This window comes from Panthera tigris, chromosome C1 (genome assembly GCF_018350195.1).
Source record: "Panthera tigris isolate Pti1 chromosome C1, P.tigris_Pti1_mat1.1, whole genome shotgun sequence".
Taxonomy (NCBI): domain Eukaryota; kingdom Metazoa; phylum Chordata; class Mammalia; order Carnivora; family Felidae; genus Panthera; species Panthera tigris.
Window position 1 is genome coordinate 51,806,881 of NC_056667.1, and position 22,941 is coordinate 51,829,821.

Here is a 22,941-nt window from a genome sequence, read left to right on the forward strand (position 1 = left end):
ATATTTTTTTCATCTTTCTTTATTACATGCAAGCTCCATCCTCCAGTTTAGTGGCTACTATTTCTATGATCTAATTTAAATTTTTTTTTTTTAACGTTTATTTATTTTTGAGACAGAGAGAGACACAGCATGAATGGGGGAGGGGCAGAGAGAGAGGGAGACACAGAATCGGAAGCAGGCTCCAGGCTCTGAGCAGTCAGCACAGAGCCCAACGCGGGGCTCGAACCCACGGACCGTGAGATCGTGACCTGAGCCGAAGTCGGACGCTCAACCGACTGAGCCACCCAGGCGCCCCTCTATGATCTAATTTAATCTACATTTACTTTTTTCCTTGCAAAATTCTGTGTCACTTCCTAAACTCTGTAAACTTTTTAAACTATTAATCAGTCAGTTTTAAATGGCTGTGTCTCTGCTGCTTTTTTCATAATGATGTATACAGAAGAGATATATAAAGAGTACCCATTTCCTTTGGATATATTACAGTTGGAAGCAAGAAAATAAAATCTTTCTTGTTGGGCAGTTAACAGAATATAATCCATAATGAATAGCTATTTATTATCTATAATAGACAAATTCAGGAATTACACATGTATAGATACTTTGAGGTGAGTTTAGTTTTGCTTACAATGTTAAAATGGATTTATTAAATAATAATATTAAAATAGATTTATTTGTCTAGGACATTCATAGAATCCAAAGTGTTCCCCATTATCTAACAGATTTTTAAGGACCAGGGACAATTTGGTTAAAATTAGAGTAATTAGGCATATAGCAGTCCCCTTAAATCTGGCACCATCCACATCTCCCCTTTGAAACACCATTAATTTGGGGGGTATTACATCAAATTCATCCAGGTTCTGCTGGCTTTAAGGGGTAAACATATATGAAGCATTTTAATTTTTAAAAATATATAAATCAGTATATACTCTAAATAAGCAAGCAGGTTGGGACTTACCCATAAAAATTACAATTTCCTCTAATTTCAGAATATATTTGCAATTTATAACTTCCGATTTTTTTGAAAGTTCCAAAAATAAGGCTTCCATTAAATAAGGCTTCCATTAAAATATTTATGAAAAATAATATATAATAGATCTTTTATTAAATGTATGAGTTTTAAAATTATGTAAGAAAGAAACTTTTGGTTACTTTAACAGACAATTTTGATACAAAGAAGAATGAACTAACAAGACAGGGCTTTATGGATCTCAATCTAATGGAAGCCAATGATCGAGAAGGAGATCCTCGTGACCTTTGGGTAACCCTACACTCAATGGGCTACAATAAAGCTCTGGAACTGACAGAGGTAAAGCAATCTGAAAGTTTTGCAGTGGTCCTAATACACATAGTATTTTACTCCACAAACACTTTCCTACCACCTGACTTTTGAATTGGACACTCAAATCCTTGAACTTTAGTATACGAATGAATTGTGGTTGCACCGGGCGTGTTTCTGCTAGTTTGTGCAAGTTCCCATTGTTACCTGAAATTTAGTTACTATCAGTATTTAAATAATTCAGGAACAAAGGAGTTTCAGCATATAATATGGGGGGAAAGTTTGGTGGTTAAAAAAATTCTATTTTTTAATTGGTGATGGCTATTTTAGTTGCTGAAGTCTCATTTCTATAGGGAAACTCTTTGTCCTAATAGAATAAGCCTATCTTAGAATAAGGGGGATGTGTCTGTATGAGAATTGGAATTCTGATCTTTTGATAAAAGATACTCCTTGGGTTATTATTTGTAAAATACTTGGGATAGTTCTTGGCTAATGTATAGCACTGTGTATGTGTTAGCTATCATTATTAAGACTTTCAGTAAACTGGAGAAATAGTAAAAATGAGGCCTTACTTCTTAAAGTCTATATTTTGTGTCAGGTTTAAAATAAAGAATTCAAGAGTTTCAGGCAATGCATCACATAACAGTACATTTGTTGTTTATATTCTTAAAAATAATATCTGTCCTTTCTCTAAACAAATCAACTTAGGAGGGTAACACTAGCTTCAACACACTTTAAATTTTGGGTGTATTGAGACTTTGGTTTAATTCCTAGCTTTGACATCATTGAAAATCCCTCATAAACCTCTTTTCTGAGAAGTTCTGAGAATAATTTTTTTTTGCCATTTTTATTAATAAGAGGTTAAGAGTTACAATAACTTTTTATATCTTACTTTATTTTTTAATGTTTATTTATTTTTGAGAGAGAGAGTGAGCACGAGCAGGGGAGGTGCACAGAGAGAATCCCAAGCAGGCTCCACACCATCAGTGCAGAGCCTTGTATGGGGCTTGATCTCATAAATCATGAGATCATGACCTGAGTCAAAATCAAGAGTCAGATGCTTAATCGACTGAGCTACCCAGGCACCCCTATGCTTTCACTCAATAAGAGAAATTAGTTAAGAGCAATTTAAGACATTTTTTTTGCATTTACTTATGTCATTGACCTTTGAAACCATAGGCAAGAAGTATTTCTTAGATAAAACTTTTTAAGTTTGTTTATTTTGAGAGAGAGAGAGAACAAGAGAGCATGCTCATGAGTGGGAGAGGAGCAGAGAGAGAGAGAGGGAGAGAGAGAATCCCAAGCAGGTTCCATGCTGTTAATGCAGAGCCCGACATGGGGCTCCATCTCACAAACCTTGAGGTCATGACCTGAACCGAAATCAAGAGTCAGACGTTTAACCGACTAAGCCACCCAGGCATCCCCGAGATGACGCTTTTTAAATTTAAAGTTTATTCTTCATTTATTGAATAAGTAATACAGAAATACCATTGGAAATGTAAAAGGTAAACATATATAGTGAAAATGTCAAAGGAATAAGAGACCACTTCTCAATAACAAATAAAAAGACAAAAATGAATTGATTATTTACTACAAGGGAGTATGCTCGTCAGTTATAGTCTGCACGACTATAACTGGAGCAGTTATAGTCTCCACGACTATAAGTGGAGCAGAATGTTCCTCTTATTAGGGGAGGGTTTTGAGGAAGCATGGTTACTCAGGTGAGACTGTTGATTGGTTGGCACTCAGCAGTGTTATTTATTCACATGAGTCCTTGATTGTTTGACTTTCAAAAGTGAGGAGCTGATACTGGTGGGCTTACAAAAATGTGTTTATTGAGATGAGGTTTTCTAGATCTTTTGAACAGGTTTAAAACCAGTTCTGATGACTACTCATTATCATGACAACAGAAGAGTCAGTTGTTTCCTAAGTTTGTGAGAACTTTTTAATTCCCAGCCTTCCCTTTTGATTTTCATTCAGTTAAAGTTGTAGAAGAAACTTTCAAAGATTCACTCAACCACTATTGTTGGTTCTTTTCAAAGAGGTTTCATCTGTGGGGATCTGATTTTCAGTTTTGCATTTATCATGGTTTCATCCTGTTTTTGTCTTTAAGTCATTTGTTGGGACAGTGACTTCTACAGAAGCATTTGAAGACTCTAGACAACATTTAAACTCTGAGGCAAACAAGTATACTAGAAGTATTATAAGAAGGGAGTAGAGAGCACTCCAGAATCATAACCCCAGGTTTTCCAGGCTTGACCAATAAAAGTCCCAAGGACTCTTTAAATCTACTTTGTATATGACCTTTTGTATTAACTCTTTTAATTCATTGTAGGTGATTTCACTTGCAGTGTTAATCCAGTTACAAGAAGTATTAGCACCAGTGCAGATTCCTCCCTGGCTGGTCAAAAGAAAATCAAGGCTTTTTTATTATTCATAACTGCTTGAGTTAAATAATTTAAACTGGTTTGTTATGCCCCCAACAGTTAGGCTATATTAATTACTATGTAAGCCAACAAGAAGGAACAATTTTTTTGACGACCATCTGGAATGATGTAACTGCTATGAATAGGATCCGTGTCTTCAGCAATCTTTTTCCAGGAAGGGTTTTAATTTTTTGTGGGCATATGTAAGGAAATATAACCTGTTGAGGGTGTTTGGGAATCTTGTCCTTGGAATGGCCTAACAGTTGTACAGAATAATTAACTTTGATTCTGAGTTAACATTAAATAGTCTGATTTCCACATAGTAGCTGCATAAGTAATCGTCCTTAGTGAAACTGTGGGTGTGTTGTTTCTTGGTGTTGTGACAAATAGTATGTGTTGCATTTTGTATTTCTCATACTTCAAGCACATTTCTTTCCTTTAAAGCCTAGATTTAGGCAAATTATTGCTGCTAATAAGGAAAACATGATAGGCCAAGTCAAACATATACAGCCTTAAATCCATAAAGAGTAAAGCTATGAATAAACAAGAGTGTGCAAAGAAGAATGGAACCCATAGAAGAATCTTGTTCCAGTGTCATGAGAGGAAGCTGCTCCTGTAATGTGGTCATATGTTGTACAAAGGTTCGTGGGTTAGCAGTTAATTCTGTGCACTGTCTGCTTCTGGAGATTCTCTGGAGAGTTGCACTTCAGGATCTTTAAAGGATGTACCTTTCCAATTCTGTTAAGGCCCTTTGCACTTTCCCAGAGGTTTGGGAATTATAAAGACAAAAATGTTTTTGAATAAGAAGCAAGCCTTAAAAAAAAAAAGAAGAAGAAGAAGAAGAAGAAGAAGAAGAAGCAGCAGCAGCAGCAGCAGCAGCAGCAAGCCTTTACTTAATCTAAATCAATGAATAATTGTTCCAGTTAAATGTGTCCCTTGTCATGGGACCAATAATTTGGAAGGCCCTAGGCGGTCATGATGGTTGTGGCTTTTTAAAAAATGATGTTTTCTTTGTTTGTTGTTTATTTTGTTTTATTTTTTAAAGATTTTATTTTTAGGTAATCTCTACACCCGATATGGAGTTCAAGCTCACAACCCTGATTTCAAGAGATACATGCTCTACCAGCTGAGCCAGCCAGGTGCCCTGGTTGTGGCTTTTCAACAGTGAAATATTTTGACCCATCCTGAAAATAAGTGTACTATATTATTAGTACATATCCATAAACCAGAGAGAGTCAACTGTATAAAATCAATTTGGAAATGCTTAAAGAGTCTTTTGGTGTGTAGTCTCAGTTCATGTACCATAATTTTTCCAGGTTAATTTAGTTACAGATAAAACATTGAATAACCACATCCTTCATTTTCTTAGGAAAGTTTTTCCTCAGTGATTGATAGTATAGCCAGTTTATCACTATTGGAATGCATTGTTTCATGGAAGATTTTATCTAGTGTCCAGGTGGCCATTCTGGTTTTGCCATATCTTATCCTCGTGGTTCTTAGGACACAGTGTTTCTTTCAGAATTTGGCAGGCCAGGTTTTGCATATCTACAATGGAATCCCTAAACTTCTCAATGGATTTGTTTTATTTTGTTATTATTTTATATAAGGACTTTTAGTCAGAAGAGTCTGTTTGGTATACAGATCTGTTAAAAGTATTTCTATAGTATTTCTAAAGTGTTTCTATAGTACTTCTAAAGTGCTTGTATAGTATCTATGATATAGTATATTGGCTTCCATAAAACTTTTATTTGAGTCTCTTCCTTTGTGGCCATTATTTTAGGTATCAAATAATGTATTTATTGTTCCTTTTTTGTTTGTTTTTTAAGTGAGCTCTGCACCAGGGTGGGACTTGAACTCATGACTCCAGGATCAAGAGTTGCATGCTCTACTAAGACAAGTGCCCCTTGTTGCTCATTTTTAAAGGGTACTTGATCAGAGAGGGAAAATCCCTCTTTTTTATATAGCATTTTTAAAAAGTCAATTTTTCTAAAAGTGTACTAGCTATTAGTTTATACATTTTACTCTCTTATGTCTTAGAGCCACAGTTTAATCATTTGAACATATTTCCTGGTAAGGAGACAGATTTTACAAAAGATACTAGGCAACTTACTGTATTTCAAGTTATTGTTTACTGTTATTGTTTTTCATTTCTTTCATTAATATAAGACTCCTCAACAAACAATATTGAGTCAGAATTTGGTACTGGAGCATCCAAAAATTCTCTTCTTGGCATGGATACTTTTGATTTACAGAATCACAGTGAAGACATTCTCCTCGTTCAGTAAGGGTTATAGCATTTTTGGATTGAAAATGTTACACAAGCAAACGGTAATACAAGAAGGAGAAAATAACAATTCAGAATTAATTGGTATAAAAATGTTGGATGGTTCCCATTAGTGATAGGGATTTTTATATATGGTAATATTTGATTGAAAGGATTCATGTGAGGGGAGGTGGGGAGAGGTGCATGAAATAGGTGGTGGGGATTAAGGAGGACACTTGTGTGATGAGTACTAGATGATATATGGAATTGTTGAATCATGATATTTTACACCTGAAACTAAAATGACACTGTATGTTAGCTATACTGAAAATAAAATAAAATAAAATAAAATAAAATAAAATAAAATAAAATAACATAAAATAAAATAACATAACATGAAAACATAAAGGATTCATGTATGACCTGAAGTTGTTTTGACTGATTTAGTTAATACTTGTAATTGTTCTGAGACAAGGTGGCTATTTAGTTAAGCTATTAGCTTTAATATGCAGTGATTCTTTGGTGTGTGCTATTTTACTGAGTTAATACACCAAGAGGATGATCTAACATTTTCATATTTGAAAAAAATAAAAGTTTATGATGACCTGGGAAGAATCAGTCTGTAGTGTTATGAATGTTCTGGTTGGTTTGAATATATATGGAGAGTATTTTGCTGATAGGTATCTGGAAACCTTTGGTACTTTCTTGAATCATGTATAATGAAATTTGATGTCTAGATGAACTATAATTTGATCCCCCCTGTTAAATTAGTAGGTATGGTGTCACAAAGAATCACCAAAGTATCAGTTACAGGTTAGGATTTGGGAAAGGATTTAGGATTGTTGGAAATCTCATTATTTGAATGGTTTTAGTAAACCAAGAAAAATTGATGAGTTCTTTCTGTAGCCTTAAAGTTAGAAAAGGAAATTAAATAACTAAAATGACATATATTAGCTTTAAACCAAATGGAGGAGTGGTACTGTGGCTTAAAGGAGGTATTACAGATTTGCTTGAGATTATAGTTTTCTTTCCTTTTCTGTGAATATTATCAGTTAATATCCTAGTGAAAAAAAAATCACAGTTTCTTGCTTTTTAATTATTCAGTTCATAGTACTAAAATCTTCTAAAAGTATATGAGGACAAGCTAGAGGGTACATCTTCTTAAATCATATGATAGACATATTAATAACAAATAATTTATTTTTAAATCTATCAAAAGGCTAAGACAACGTTTACTTTTTCTTTCATATCAGGCATGCCCATTTGTCATTGATATCTATGCAGACAAATGCAAGCCAAGAATTAAAGCTGTCCATATGGAGGCATGCAGTGGGCAACTCGAGAAGGCCATTTGTAAATCTGTCCTTAACAAAGGTGATGCAAGAGTAATGGATGGTTATGAAAATATAATTGTACATACTTATAAGCGTGACACCTGGATAACATCAGTTATTGAAAACAAGGTATTATTTATGAGGTGGTTCTCCTTAGAACTGCAATGTTTACTAGTATGTTCCATCTTCTTTCTTATTCTATTCTTGCACAGTAATTAATACCACATTATATTAACAAAATTTATAATGGGCAATTATTCGTTCTCAGGTTTTTAATTCAAACTAAGCATGATAATTTTTATGCATTTTTAAAAGTTTGAGATAATTGTTTTTCTCTTAAAATATTATGATAGTTAAATATCTGGAGATCTCTGAAGAAAGAGTATAATCTGGGTATAAAGTATTTTATTTAGTTTGTTACTAAAAATCTTCACACCTACAATTTTAAATTTTTTTTTAATGTTTATTTATTTTTGAGACAGAGAGAGACAGAGCATGAACAGGGGAGGGGCAGAGAGAGAGGGAGACACAGAATCTGAAACAGGCTCCAGGCTCTGAGCAGTCAGCACAGAGCCCGACGCGGGGCTCGAACTCACGGACTGCGAGATCATGACCTGAGCTGAAGTCAGACGCTTAACCAACCGAGCCACGCAGGCACCCCTACACCTAAAATTTTAAATAACAGACATTGAGTTTTAAAGAAATATAAACAAAATAAAGAAAAAAATTAGCCCAACTTTGTTTTACATACCTTACAATTCAGAAATTTTATGGGCTATCATCATTTTATCTCATATATTCCATTGTCTGGGACCTATTTTTATCAAGCCAATTATTGCTAGCTTTGGCTACCATCCCTCCTACTACTGATATTGCAGGTTAAGGGAATACATGCATAAATGCTTAGAGATACCCAGTTTTCTAGAAACGTAAATTTTCATAAAACCTTACTTAAGATGGCTGGATTCTTAGGACTGTTGGCTTATTTCTTTTTAGTTCCTGGGTGAGACTTATGTTATTTTTCTGCCAGCCATAAATTCCTTAAAGTGTTTAAGGTTTGGCTGAGTATTGAGTCAGTCTGAGTCTATATTATGTAACTAACTCTTCTAGTCACAATAGAAGCCTCTAGAAGTGTAATATGGTCTCTGGTTTCAAAGAGTTTATGGGCCAGTTGGGAAGACAAACTCAATACTCTTGAAAGAGATGCGTGAAAATTAAATGTTAAATTACACTGTTTATATGTGTAATAGTTTTACTGTATCTGCATCTCTTGTAGTTGATGTTAGTTTGGACTATCGAAGTTGGGGAAGGACCTGTAATGAGGGGGAAGGGGACTGTGGTGTGGGATTTGGAGACAAACTAGGATTAGAGATGCAGAGACACACACAGCTGTTAGTAGCAGAGAGACAGTGTAAGGAGTAACACGTGAGAGGGTTAATGTGAGATATAGAGGGAAGAGTGAGAATATTCGCTATGCAGAAACAGAGAACTTTACTTAGTGAAGTAATATGAAGGTAAATAGCATAAGTAGGATGGGTCCAGATCATATATATTATCTTGAAAATGAGGTAGAGGAGTTGGACCAAAATAGCCAGGGTCCCCAGCTGGAGATTACTGTCTTCAAGTGGATCATAAAGCTTTGGAGGGTGATTCCTAAAAGAAAGGAGTGTGCCTTCCTTTCTGCCCTCTATGTTTTACTAGAATTAAAAGGGTAGACGGGAGTCACTGCCTTATCACAGTTTCTCTGTTCTGCAGCTACCTATCATTTCTTAGCCCTGCATTTCCTTCCTTTCCCTAAAGGAAAATTAAACTTCCCTTCACCAAAATGATGTAATAATATTTTAGAGCTTCCTATTTGCCAGGCACTTTACATTTATTAATGTGTTTACTTTTCACAACAACCCAATGAGTTAAGTACTATCTGCATTTTACACACAAGGAAACTGAAGCATGGGGGCATTCAATAACTTGGAGAAGGTCACATGCTGAGTAATAGGGCTGAGAAATGAATTCGGTAGGCTAATGTTAAATTGCCCCTTTGTGGTCATTAGGGGGTGCTCGTAGCTTCTTTAGCAGGGGAACACTTTGGCTCCTACATTTCTTTTCATTCATCAGCTTCATACTGCTTTCTCTTGCTTCCTATCTATCCTAAAGGCTGTCTATTATCTGTGACCTATTATCTCAAGTATCACTTCTTCGGTAACGTATTCCTTTCTAGCCCAGACTGAGCTAATGTTTCTGTGTTTCTATAATATCTTCTATGTTTCTACAGAATCCTGCAAACACCTCTTTCACAAGACTTACAAAGTGTTTTGTAATAATCATTTTGTTTGTATTATTAAAGACTAGCAACTTATGAAATTTTTTTATAGTCAGATAATAAAGTGATTATTCACATCAACAACGAACTAAGTAAAAACTGCGTAAACAACAGAGGACTCAACATATTTGCAGTAGAAGTGGCGCCAAAGTCTACAATGGTAATGCATTGTTTTCTAATTAAACCTTTTGTTTTATCAATTAAAAAAACCATTTTTGCTATTAATACTATGAATAGGTGGAAATATGAAATAAAGTCTAAAATTATTTTAAGTATGATATTATTATCATCCTATATTGCGAGTAAGGAGATTTTGGTTTTAGTCCAGTTCTCACTTTGCTTGAGTGATTATGGGAGATTCAGTTAACCTCTCTGTTCCTGCCCCTTTAAATGTAAAATTAACATAGTACTACCAGCTTTAGGTTCTTTAGGAGGTTAATGTAAAGATGAAAATAAAATGATGTACATGAAAGCACTTTGTAACATCATATAGAAATATAAAGTGGTGTTTAGTAAATGGGAATTTGATAATATAAAGTATTTTTATGTACATTATTAAGATTTTCTAACGTAACCTGAAAGAGAAAATGCCTCTAAGTTTTAGATAGCCATCTAAGTCAAGAGCCAGGAACAGTCATAGTTTCTGGTGTTAGCAGAACCATGGGTTTCTAATTTAGCCAGGGGGTCAAAGACATGGACCCTGAAACTGGTCTAGTAAAGGGAAAAAGGAAAAAGCCTTCTATTCCTTTCCTTTCTTCCTCCATTCTGTCCGTGACATCCAAAAACACTTTAGAACCAAATAGAGATTCTACAGAATCCCAATGAAGGGTTTAGAAAATGCTCTATGCTTAGTGAAAAAGGGGTACTTACTCCTCTATCACTCCTCTTTACCCACATTTACACATACCAACTATCAACTATTATATTTTAGTAGAATTTAGACTGGTTCATCCTGTTAGACATCAGATCATAGATTGTAGGTCCCTGCTAAGGACAAATGTTACAGAAGTTTATCTTCACAGGGATATTTTTTACATAGGGTCTAGAAATCTTATCTTGTTTAAAAATTAGTTAAAAATAATAATATGTAAAAGGAAAGTAAAATTTTTCTATTTTTATATGCAGGTTTGTCAACATGTAATGCCTGTGAATGAACGACAAGAATGGATATATTATTGTGTGTATTCCCTTATATCTTAAATATTGCTTTCTATTACAGACTGTCAGGCTAAGAATTATTTCAGGTTTAGTCTTTATTTGTTGATCAACTAAATGCTGATCAATTTAACTGATGTATATAAACAATAATCTATTTAATTTGTATGTATTTATATTTTATGCCCATGTTATATACTTTATTATTAAGATATAAATAAATATAAAATATAAATAATAATGTTTTTAATATGGGGCTTTCTTATCAATTTATGGGAAATCTGGGCACATTTCACTTACCAATAGTAAATCAAAGTAAAATTATGGGTAAGCTTTTAAAAAGTAATACTCAGTGAATTCTACAAAATCCTGTATACTTTTGGTTTAATCTCACTCATCAAAACAAACAAACAAACAAACAAAAACCCTCAAAGAAAATGTTAATGGGCCAACTGCAGCTAGTGCCCTTGACTCTCACCCTGGATTCTCACTGTTCTGTCCCAGAAGCCTGACAGGTCACAGACTCCTGTCCATGCCACTGTGATCACAGGCATGTGGCTGTGGGAGGACCAGGGGGTGGCCTTGGCCCCTTCTCTTTCCTCCTTCTGCTGCTGCTGCTAGTGACACACAGCCCCTTCAAAACCTGCCTCTCCACCAGCAGCCTCTACCTCCTGTTGCACCTTTCAGCTTTGAGCTGATACTGCCTCCTCCAAACCTCTGTGGGCCTGTAGGTATTCAGACCCCGGAAGCTGTTCCACCATCACCCATACTCGCGGTCATTCAGCAGGCAGGTAAGATCAGAGGAACAGGCCTGGGATTGGACGTTGAATTTACCTCTGAGGGGACTCTTGTCTTAATGCACTGTAGCACAGTAGGTATGACAACTGATGGTAGTGGCTGATGAGTGATTTCACATTTGAACAAATGAGAAAGCTTAATTCTGTAGCAAATCACAGATTCAGGAACAATTTCCCTGAAGACAGGATCTCTAACCTGAACCGTAAACTGATAATCCTCTTAGATGTCAAAGGTCGTGCACATATACTACTGGTGCCCTAAATAAAATGTACATGCAGTTTCTTCAGCTATACAATCTGTTTTTGTATCATCTTGCCAAAAGTTATTTGTAAGATGAGACAGATCAGAATGTAGTATTAATGGCATTAACTCAGAGAACTTGGAGCCTTAGCCATCTAGGAGATGGGAAACCACACTAAGATATTTGTGTTTCAGTCCATGTTTGTGGTAATAGACATTTTGCTGGATTAGGGCACGCATAATATCTTGTGATATCTGTATGGAATTTAAGCTTTCCTCATACAAAAGGATATTGTATTCCTGGACTCCTTAAAGAAGTGGTGGCTGAAGGCATTCAGGTTGTTGCTGAGGAAGATTTTTCCCTTCTGACATTTGTTACCGAACAAAAGGGAGGAAAATTTTTCCCCTCTTCCTTTTGTTCCTAAACCCAAACTTATCCCCACACCCGATGCACAGTAAGCCAATGTCTGAGACACCAGTTTTTAAGTAAAGAAAGCTTTTTTATCAGAAGAGCCGCCCAACAAAAAGGCTGGGGATCATCCGCAAAGCTGCCTTGCTCTCTTGAGCATAGGGACAGCTTATATATATTTGGGAAAGGAAGTGAATATATGAGAGGAGTGTGAGGAGTTTCTTGAAATCACGAAGTGAGGGGCCTCGAAACCGTCTGGAGGTGTGCATTCTTTCAGACAATGAGGTGTCGTTTGAGACCTGGTACAATCAGATACATCATATAATTTCAAGACAAATGTTACTGTCCAGTCCCCATTAGGTTTTTACAATCAGTGGGTAAACAGGGAGTAGGGCAGAAAAGGCAAAGTTAATGACTGATTGTGCATGAGGTTAAAGGATGCATAAAACATAAGTAGGGACCAAAACAGAATGTGGAGCTAAGTTAATAATACAACAAATACAACTATAGTCCTGCTTCTGCTTTCAAAACAGGTCCAGGAATCAAGTGTCAGCCTTGCTTTCTAGATTCATTGGCTGTTCTAATAATTAAATAGACATAAGGCAGATTAACAGGAGTAAAAGAAGTTTAATTGTGTGCATATGGGAGCCCCACAAAGACATGAGACTCATAGACACTCAGCCAGTTGAGGCTTATATACCATCCTGAGCAAAGGAGAGAGGATGGGAGCCTGGGCTTCAAAGGGGAGGAAGACAATTCACAGGAAGATGAGAAGAGTGAATGTCTGGTAAAAAGAACATCTGCCACACTGTGCAGATAAGTCTTTCTGATTTAAAAAATTATCTCTAGTAATAACTTTCTTCCTGGTACAGGCCGACTCTAAATTCTTTTAGGCAGTTAAGGGAGAGGTAATAAGCTTTTCCCAAGTCAGTTGGCTCTTAATTGCTTTCAACTCAAAACAACCCACATGTTAAAGTGGCACGTTTTGAGGTGGCATATTCTGCTACCCCTCAATACCTTTGATAAAGATGTTGCTATGAGTCCCATCTTGGTTCCAGCTGTATGTCACTGATGCATGTTGGAAGACTACAAATCTCTAGTTCTAAACTTTTCCCCTGGGAAGGAACTGAGTGTATATAGAAACTGCCTGCTGGCCTTATGCGGGGATATGAAAATACTCTGTGCTAACCCAAAACTTGGGGCATCAGGTGACTCGCACAAGCGATAGTCAATAATTGCATTTTTTATTTGACCCAAAGCAAAACCCAGTGTTGCCACCATGTTCCATGGAATACCTGAGTTTTACACTGTTGCTCTTGATAATCTGGGTCTACAAAAAGACACACATCTTCTGTCTCTGACCTCACTGAGGCATATATTCCCAGTGAAGATAAGCAAAGATTGAGTTGTGCAGTTGGTGGTTCAGATGCAAATGCGCAAGAAATGCATGATCACTCAGAGTTGACATTTTAAAACTTGCAACAATTATGTAATTTACTTAACATTGTATTCAGTTATGTTATCAATGTACTGTAGGTGTCAAACTTGTGACCATACTAATGCAATCTTAAAAGGAAAAAAAAAGAAAATGCAAATGCAGAAATAGTCATTTAATTATATATTTAGTTTTCCAATCAGAAAATATCGTTAAAGCAAGGGCACCTGGGTGGCTCAGTCGGTTGGGCGTCCGACTTCAGCCCAGGTCATGATCTCACCGTTTGTGAGTTCGAGCCCCGCTTCAGGCACTGTGCTGACAGTTCAGAACTTAGAGCCTGCTTCAGATTCTGTCTCCCTTTCTCTCTGCCCCTCCCCTGCTTGCACTCTGTCTCTCAAAAATAAACATTAAAAAAAGAAAGAAAGAAAATATAGTCAAAGCAAAATTTGGAGAAATTCATTTTTTATATTAAAGAAGCCAAAATCTAATCACAGTGGTAGGAGTACAGTTGATCCTTGAACAACATGGGTTTAAACTGTGTAAGTCCACTTAAATATGCAGATTTTTTTACATTACAGTAGTGTAAATGTATTTTCCTTATGATTTTCTTGATAACATTTTCTTTTCTCTCACTAACATTGCTGGCACAAAAACAGACACATAGACCAATGGAATAGAATAGAAACCCCAGAACTAGACCCACAAACGTATGGCCAACTCATCTTTGACAAAGCAGGAAAGAACATCCAATGGAAAAAAGACAGTCTCTTTAACAAATGGTGCTGGGAGAACTGGACAGCAACATGCAGAAGGTTGAAACTAGACCACTTTCTCACACCATTCACAAAAATAATCTCACTAACATTGTAAGAAGAGAGTTATATGATACATATAACATACAAAGTATGTGTTGTTTATGTTATTAGTAAGGCTCTAGTCAGCAGTAGGCCATTAGTAGTTAAGTTTTGGGGAGTTAAAAGTTCTACATGAATTTTCGACTGCAGGGGGTCATTACCCCTAACCCATGTTGTTCAAGGGTCTACTGTATTTTGTTCTGACAGCAAATAATTTTTTATGAGTTTACTTACGGATTGCTTTTAATTAAATGTGTTTAAAAATAATAGGACTTAAATCTAAATAGCATTTAATGAAGACTAGTACAGTGCATGAAAAAATATATTAAGTAATTAAGAACTCTATAACCGTAACAGTAACAATACTTTGACAGCTAGTGTCAGCTTTTAAATAGGAATACCAGTATGGCAGTATATTAGTTTTGCACCCAGTACATGCTAGCCCATTGTTAAATGTCATTTGGATTTTTGGCCCTTGATTTAGACACTTGTAAAATAGGTTGTCATTATGTAGCAGTTTGCATTGTTCAGATGATGTGGCTAAAAAGAAATGCAATGTGAAAGCGTTTTACTAAATCCAGTAAACTATATATTCCATTTCACAAAGTACTGAGTTGCAGGAAAGTTTTATCTTCCACCACTGTCTCCACTTAGACATATTAAGCATTTTTTTTTACCCCTTCCCATTACTCACTTGTTATAGTGGAAGAAAAAAAAACTTTTTAGGGTAGTTTTGCACAGATGACCGTATTATTTTTAGAGGTAACCTTGCATGTGATTCCATTTAAAAAGCACAAGGATCCTGCTTACCAAGAAGACCTCTAGATGCTTCAGATCTCTCCTGTGTTCTAAGTCCCATTCCTGCTTGTCTCCTTGGTATTGGCTCCCTTGAATTTTACCTACAAACACTCCCTCAATATTGACTTTTCCCCATTATTATTTAGACTCTTCATCTCATTCCCTATCCCTATCATTTCTGTCTTCCCCTTCTCAGCGAAAGGACTTGAAACAATTGCCCACATTTGCTATGCCCACTTTTTTTTTTAATGTTTTTTTTATTTTTGAGAGAGAGAGACAAAGCATGAGCAGGGGAGGGGCAGAGAGAGGGAGACACAGAGTCTGATGCAGGCTCCAGGCTCTCGGCTGTCAGCACAGAGCCTGATGCGGGGCTTGAATTCAGGAACTGTGAGATCCTGACCTGAGCTGAAGTCGGACACTTAACTGACTGAGCCATACAGGTGCCCCTGCTGTGCCCACTTCCTTGACTTTCATTCGGTTAATTCAACTAGTGATTGTTCCCCCAAGGATATCAGTAACTTCCTGTTCACTAAATCTAGTAGATATTTTAAAGTCTTCTCTTCGGCATTCTTCAGATTTTCTTCCCACCTCTGCATTTCTTTTTAGGCTTGTTTTTTTACGCATACTGTAGCCTTTCCCACGTTCCACATTCTCTCTCACCTCAGGCCTTTCTGCCTACAAATAATAATTGTTTCTCTACTCCCTCTTCTTCCTTCAGGTCTCAGTGAATATGTCACTTTTTCCAAGAATCTTTCACTGATTACTCCCTGACCAGGACTGCTTTGGTAGCCCTAAAACCTCATGCTCACTCTTTGTTGTAGTACTCATCATACTGTACAGGAATTACTGTTTATTTTACCCTCACTAGGCTGAAAGCAGGGAGTTAACAATTCCAGCATATACCATGGAACCATAATAGATATGTAATAAATATCTGCTGGACAGTTGAGTAAAGTGGGCAGAAAATTAAACTTAACCTGTGGTATGAATTTTTCCTAATTATTAGGGCTATTTGTAAATTGAAAATAGACACATAGGAAAATGTCTCCTTACTATTAAATTCTGTTTACCAAGATTTTGTTTTTCATGTCATTAACAGATGAAAACAACTACATTTAATATTTTGTTGATATTTCATTAGATATTCTAGTAAACCTGTTTTCTTGTGAAGCCAGCAGTTTTCTTTTAGATCTATTTTTGGTGTAGGTCAAATATGATGCAGAAATTTAATATACCACACTAATCATATTTTGGATACAATCCAGGAAAATGAAAATACATTTCTGATTTTAGCCACCAGAGGGTGAGCATATTATTTATTATTCATATTCTTCATTAGATAGAATGAGAGAGAGACAGACTGACTGATAATATTTCTCAGCACTGGGTTAAGTCCTTTATGACTTCTAAGATTGCTTTGGTGAAATATATGGTATACTAAGGATTTACCTATAAACAGGCATATACACCTGTCTTATTAGAGAATATATAAAAATTATTTCTAACTTGTAAAGTGGATACTAAGTCTTCTGCTCTTAAAAAGGTATTGACTCAAAAAAAAAAGGTATTGACTCACTTCCTCATGAAGTTACAAGTATAAGGACATATTAAAATGGTCTTGCTAGCTTTATCTAGTACAGTAAAGCCTATCTTTGATACTCAGCCTAGCTTGATTTGGGGGTGGGAAAAAAAACTGCTTAGTGATTAGAGGGGAAACATGGCAAACATGGAGAAACATGGAAATGATTTAGGGAAAGTAGATAAAATTAATGTGAGAGACAGTTTAGAGGCCAGGACTAGTAACGGTTGCTAAAAGTCTAGGGGGTAAAGGATTTTGGCTGCTTAAAAGTGTCTGTACTTGTTAACTGTGGTTAGTTTTGTCTAAGGAAGATGAAGAACAGGCATTCTCAGTTATTATGAATAATTCACAAGCTGCCTTCATTTGTGATATTTGACCAAAGTCAATTTGTACTTTAAAAATAGGTTCTGGGGGCACCTGGTTGGCTCAGTTGATAGAGCATGTGACTCTTGATCTCAGCGTTGTGTGTTCAAGCCCATGTTAGGCATGAAGCCAACTTAAAAAAAAAAAAAAAGTAAAAAGAGTTTCTCTATTTTTTAAAATAATGACAGTTCTAAAGGTACATATTAATGTTAAAAAGAAGACCTACATATTAGAAAGGGGTTAGAGGTATGGTTCCATTCCCCCAAAATGAAGAAAAATATTTTCAATTTCTTTGAGTCACAATTGACAAATATCCAACATTTCATACATATTCTTAACTTTATTCTTTCCTTTACAATTTAACACAAGATCAACCAACTTAAATTCAAAGCCACCTTAAGTTCAATCATCTGAATGAGGCTAATGTTAACATATAATAGTGCCATTACTATAGAATACCAGCATTGTAAGCTTTCTGGCAACTTTAATATGAATATGCAGCATTACTAAAAATCAAATTTTTCTGTGCCTTTTTCTAAACCTCTGTTGCAAAAAATTGGATTTAGCTTTTGAAATAATTGTTTTCTTTTTTTCTTTTTTTAAATTTTTTTTTAACACATTTATTTTTGAGGCAGAGAGAGACAGAGCATGAACAGGGGAGGGGCAGAGAGAGAGGGAGACACAGAATCCGAAGCAGGCTCCAGACTCTGAGCTGTCAGCACAGAGCCCGCCACCGGGCTCGAACTCACGGACCGCGAGATCGTGACCTGAGCCAAAGTCAGACGCTTAACCGACCGAGCCACCCAGGCGCCCCTGAAATAATTGTTTTCTTAAAGGGAGTAAAAATTTAGGAGGTGACTAGACTGGAAAATGGCACACAGGGATATCCAATTGGCAAACTTCTATTCCATATTGCATTAGTTATAATAGAGAAGTAGTAGACATGATCTCTGACCTCAGAAAAAGAAAGAGCTGAGAAAATGTGTTACATGTTAGCCTATTAAGGAATAATATTAAGTCTTAAATTAGTAAGCACTGATCATTAAGCATAAACTAGTGAAGAGGGTATGGGAACAGAAAAGGAAAGGAAGGCTTGCCCAATTATTTTTAGGGGCATAAGACTCAGTAGATTGAAGGAATAAAAGACGCGTAGTTTGAAGCTAAGTAGTGCTTTCTTTTTAGTCATGCAATGCAATGTTTTTAAATTTTTTAATATAAAAACACATTTTTAATAACTATTAAAGGAAATGAGGCATGGACTTTAAAATATAGAGAAGTATTACACTAAGGTATTAGACCAAGTTTGATAGAATAAGTTTGGACAAGTTGAAAAGACCAGTGTGGGTTGGAAGAATCAGGAATGTGCTAGAACTTTAAATGAACTTTGATGGGATAAGAGAAGATTTCAAAAGGGGTAGGAAGAAATTTCAGGCATTTTCTCATGTTTTTCACTTTTCATAGAGTTTCCTAAATTGTGTCTCTAGTGTTAATATCATAGGCAATAGGTTAATCACATACTCCTTGAGTGCCAAATATGTGTAGAGCACTTCTTTATCAGAAAAGATAGATTACAACAAGCATTATACTCTGTACTTTTAACATACATTTTTAAATGCCTCATCCTTCATGAAGCCTTTAATCCTTTCTCCAGTCCAGAAGAAACTATTCTACTTCTTGAACTTCTATTTTAAAACTAATACTTTTTTCCTGTGAGACTTTTTTGTTTTGTCTTGTTTTATTCAAGTAAAAATGGTGTAAATAAAGTAGTTCATTCAACTTTTTTAAAAAATTTGTTTATTGTGAGAGAGAAAGAGAGTGCACGTGCATGCAAGTGAGCGGGGGAGGGGCAGAGAGAGAGGGAGAGAGAGAGAATCCCAAGACTCAGGGCTTGAACTCATGAACCATGAGCTCATAATGGTTGAACCATAGTTCATTCAACTTTCAATTCAAATAAGGACTTTCCCCTGAAACACTCATTGTATTTAGGAATGTAGTAAAAGTGCTATTTGGGTTCATTCTCTTCATCGGGCAGTTTATTAATACAATATATAGCCAAGGGTTGAGATTTAAAGTGAAACTGACATTTTTTTTTTTTTAAGTTCCAAGCGTGGGCCAAAGAAGAATACAATCTTCACAGTGTAGCCTGGTGCCTCTATCCTGATTCATGCTAGGGTGTCTTACCCACCATTGCTTTTGTACCATCTGTAAAAAGGAAAAAAAACCCCATCTTGCATTAAAAAATAATTTCAACTTTGTGGACCCCCTAAACAGGTTTAGGCTACCAGGGTTTCATGAGCCACACTTTGAGAACTAGTGAGGTAGAGGCTCACTTTCTCTATCTATGGCTCTCCTTGTGAAAGCAAAGGCCTGGACATTTATTACAGGTGAGGTTCTCTGAGTCTTTGGGTGAATTGCCTTCACAGGCATCATTCTCTTAATAAGGAAAATAAAGATAAATTAGGGAATTTAAGAAACTTAAGTAGTATCTACTGCTTCCTAATACTGGCACAGCCTAGTTAAGATGGATTATAAGACTTGTTAGGGAAATAGCTGGTCAAGATGACACAGCCTTTTAGTGTTACAACTCAACTATTTTTTAATTGAGGTATAACTGATGCAAAACCTATCAGTTTCATTTGTACAGCATAATGATTCAGTATTTGCATTTATTGTAAAATGATCAGCACAATAAGTCTAGTTAACATTTAACACTTCATATTTAAAAAAAAAGCTATACAATAAATTTAACCTTTTTGGGGGGAGGAGAGCAAGGTTGTATGGTTCTGTTAATTTAAAAGATTTGTAGGTTCATTTCACCACTACCACAATCAGGATACAAAACAGTTGCATCACCAAAAGATTCCATTATACTATTTCTTATCGTCACATCCTTCTCCCCTTCCCCTTCCAAACACACACACACACACACACACACACACACACACACACACACACACACACACCTAGCCCCTGGCAACCACTGATCTTTCTATTACTATAGTTTCCTCTTTTTGAGAATGTCATGTAAATGGGATCCTGCAGTTTGTAACCTTTTGAGACTGAATTCTTTCACTCAGCCTAATTCCTTTGAGAGTCATCCAAATTGTATGTATTAGTTTGTTCCTAGTATTTCTTTCTTTCTTTTTTTTTTTTTTAATTTTTTTTTTTTTTAACGTTTATTTATTTTTGAGACAGAGAGAGACAGAGCATGAACGGGGGAGGGTCACAGAGAGAGGGAGACACAGAATCTGAAACAGGCTCCAGGCTCTGAGCTGTCAGCACAGAGCCCGACGCGGGGCTCGAACCCACCGACCGCGAGATCGTGACCTGAGCCGAAGTCGGACGCTTAACCGACCAAGCCACCCAGGTGCCCCTCTTTCTTTTTTTTTTTAAATAACCTCTACACTCAATGTGAGGTGCGAACTCAGGACCCCAAGATCAAGAGTTGCATGTTCCACTGACTGAGCCAGCTGGGCACCCCTGAGTAGCATTTCTTTATTTGGATGTACCACAATTTGCTTATTCATTTCCTAGGCCGTTTCCAGTTTTGGGCAGTATTAATTGAGCTGCTATAAACATTCATACACGGGTTCTTTTGTGTGAACATAATTTTTCATTTCTCTAGGATAGATAGGAAGAGGTGAGATTGCTGGGTCATATGGTAACTGTATGTTTGGCTTTTTAAGAAACTGCCGATGTGTTTTACAGAGTGGCTGTACCATTATGCATTTCCATAAACAATGTATGAGAGTTTCAGTTGCTCTGCATCCTCCTCAGAACTTGATATGGTCAGTATTTTGTATTTTAGACATTCTAAAAAACATGCAGTAGTATCTCATAGTAGTTTTACTTTGCATTTCCTTAAGGGTTTATGATGCTGAGCAACTTTTCATATGCTTAGTTACCATCTGTATATATCCTCTTCAGTGAGGCATCTCTTCAAGGCTTTTGGCCATTTAAACGGGGTTTTCTTTTGAGATTTGAAGCTTTTTTTTTTTTTTATGAATTCTGGATACATCTTTTGTTGGAGATGTGAATTGCAAAATTTTTCTCTGAGTCTGTAGCTTATCTTTTCATTCACTCTCTTTTGTTTTTAAGTTTATTTATTTTGAGAGACAGAGCCTGTGCATGCAAGCAGGGGAAAGATAGAGTGGGGAGAGAGAATCTCAGGCACTGACAGCGCAGAGCCTGACATGGGACTCAATCTCATGAACTGTGAGATCGTGATCTGAGCTGAAGTCAGACGCTTAACCAACTAAGCCTCCCAGGTGTCCCTCTTTTCATTCTCTTAACTGTATCATATGGAGAGCAAAGCTTTTAATTTTGATGAAGTCCAGCTTATCAGTTTTTTTCTTTATTGGATCATGTGTTTGCTGGCAAGTCTAAGAAGTTGTTGCCTAGCCCTATGTGAAAAAAGTTTCTATTTTATAAGTTATATAGTTTTACTTGGTGCATTTATATCTATGATCTAGTTGGAGTTAATTTTTGTATTAGTTATGAAGTTTAGGTTGAGGTTCATTTTTTGTTTTCATATGGAGGTCAGTGGTCCTAGTACCATTTGCTAAAAAAGATTGTTCTTTCTCCTTTTTAAAAACTTTTTTTAAGTTTATTTATTTACTTTGAGAGAGAGAGAGAGAGAGAGAGAGAGAGAGAGAGAGAGAGAGAGATAGAGCGTGCGCGCACAAGTGGGGGAGGGGCAGAAAGAGAGAGGCCGGGAGAGAATCCTCAGCAGGCTCCATGCTGTCAGCAAACCATGAGATCATGACCTGAGCCAAAGTCAGATGCTTAAGAGACTAAGCTACCCAGGTGCCCCTCTTTCTCCTTTAAATTGCTCTTGTGCATTTGTTGAAAATCAACTGAAGATATAGACCCATATATTTGTGTGGGTATATTTCTGGACTCTATTTTGTCTTACTGATCTATGTGTCTTTCTCTTCACCAATACTACACTGTCTTCATTATGTAGCTTTACATATGGTAAATCTGTAGTCAGGTAATATGATTCCTCCAATCTTCTTGTTCTTTTTCAAAATGGTCTTAACTGTTCTAGTTTCTTTCCCTTTCCAAATGAATTTTTTTTTAAGTTTATTTATCATGAGAGAGGGTAGGGCAGAGAGAGGGAGAAAGAATCCCAAGAAGCTCTATACCACCAGCACAAAGCTCGAGGCTTGAGCTGACAATCCATGAGATTATGACCTGAGCTGATGTTGTACCCTTAACCACTGAGCCACCCAGGTGCCTCCTAAATGAATTTTAGAAGCAGCTGTCTATATCTACAAAAATTCTTGCTGGGATTTTGATCTATATTGTGTTAAATATATTGGTCATTTTGGGGAATTGACATGTTTATTGTGTTGGTTGCAATCCATGAACATGGTATATTTCTCCATTTATTTAGGTTTTCTTTTATTTCGTTTTAAAGAAAATAGTTTTATAGTTTTCGGCTTACAAATCCTGTACATCCTCTATAAGATTTACATCTAAATATTTTATTTTATTTTATTAAAAAAATTTTTTTGATGTTCATTTTTGAGAGAGAAACATAGCATGAGCAGGGAAGGGGCAGAGAGAGAGGGAGATACAGTATCTGAAGCAGGCTCCAGGCTCTGTCAGCACAGAGCCCAACACAGGGCTTGAACTCACAAAACTGTGAAATCATGACCTGAGCTGAAGTCGGGTGCTTAACCGACT

General features: G+C 36.2%; 1 protein-coding gene and 1 pseudogene across 3 annotated transcripts in view; both read left to right on the forward strand.

The window, feature by feature from the left end:
- EFCAB7 (EF-hand calcium binding domain 7) overlaps positions 1–10,851 on the forward strand; it is a 48,030-nt gene extending 37,179 nt beyond the window's left edge. Inside the window, exons 11-14 of one of the 3 annotated variants that reach the window (XM_007089852.3) lie at positions 1,158–1,306; positions 7,219–7,428; positions 9,672–9,779; positions 10,745–10,851. In XM_007089852.3, coding sequence (XP_007089914.2) covers positions 1,158–1,306; positions 7,219–7,428; positions 9,672–9,779; positions 10,745–10,819 — 542 coding nt within the window. In that variant the 3' untranslated portion in view covers positions 10,820–10,851. Of the gene's footprint in view, positions 1–1,157; positions 1,307–7,218; positions 7,429–9,671; positions 9,780–10,744 lie in introns of those variants that run through there. The other 2 variants (XM_042997439.1, XM_042997440.1) reach the window with 2 other exon arrangements.
- A 475-nt stretch (positions 10,852–11,326) lies between these two features.
- On the forward strand, positions 11,327–12,181 carry LOC122240776 (annotated as a pseudogene).
- The last annotated feature ends 10,760 nt before the right edge of the window (positions 12,182–22,941 follow it).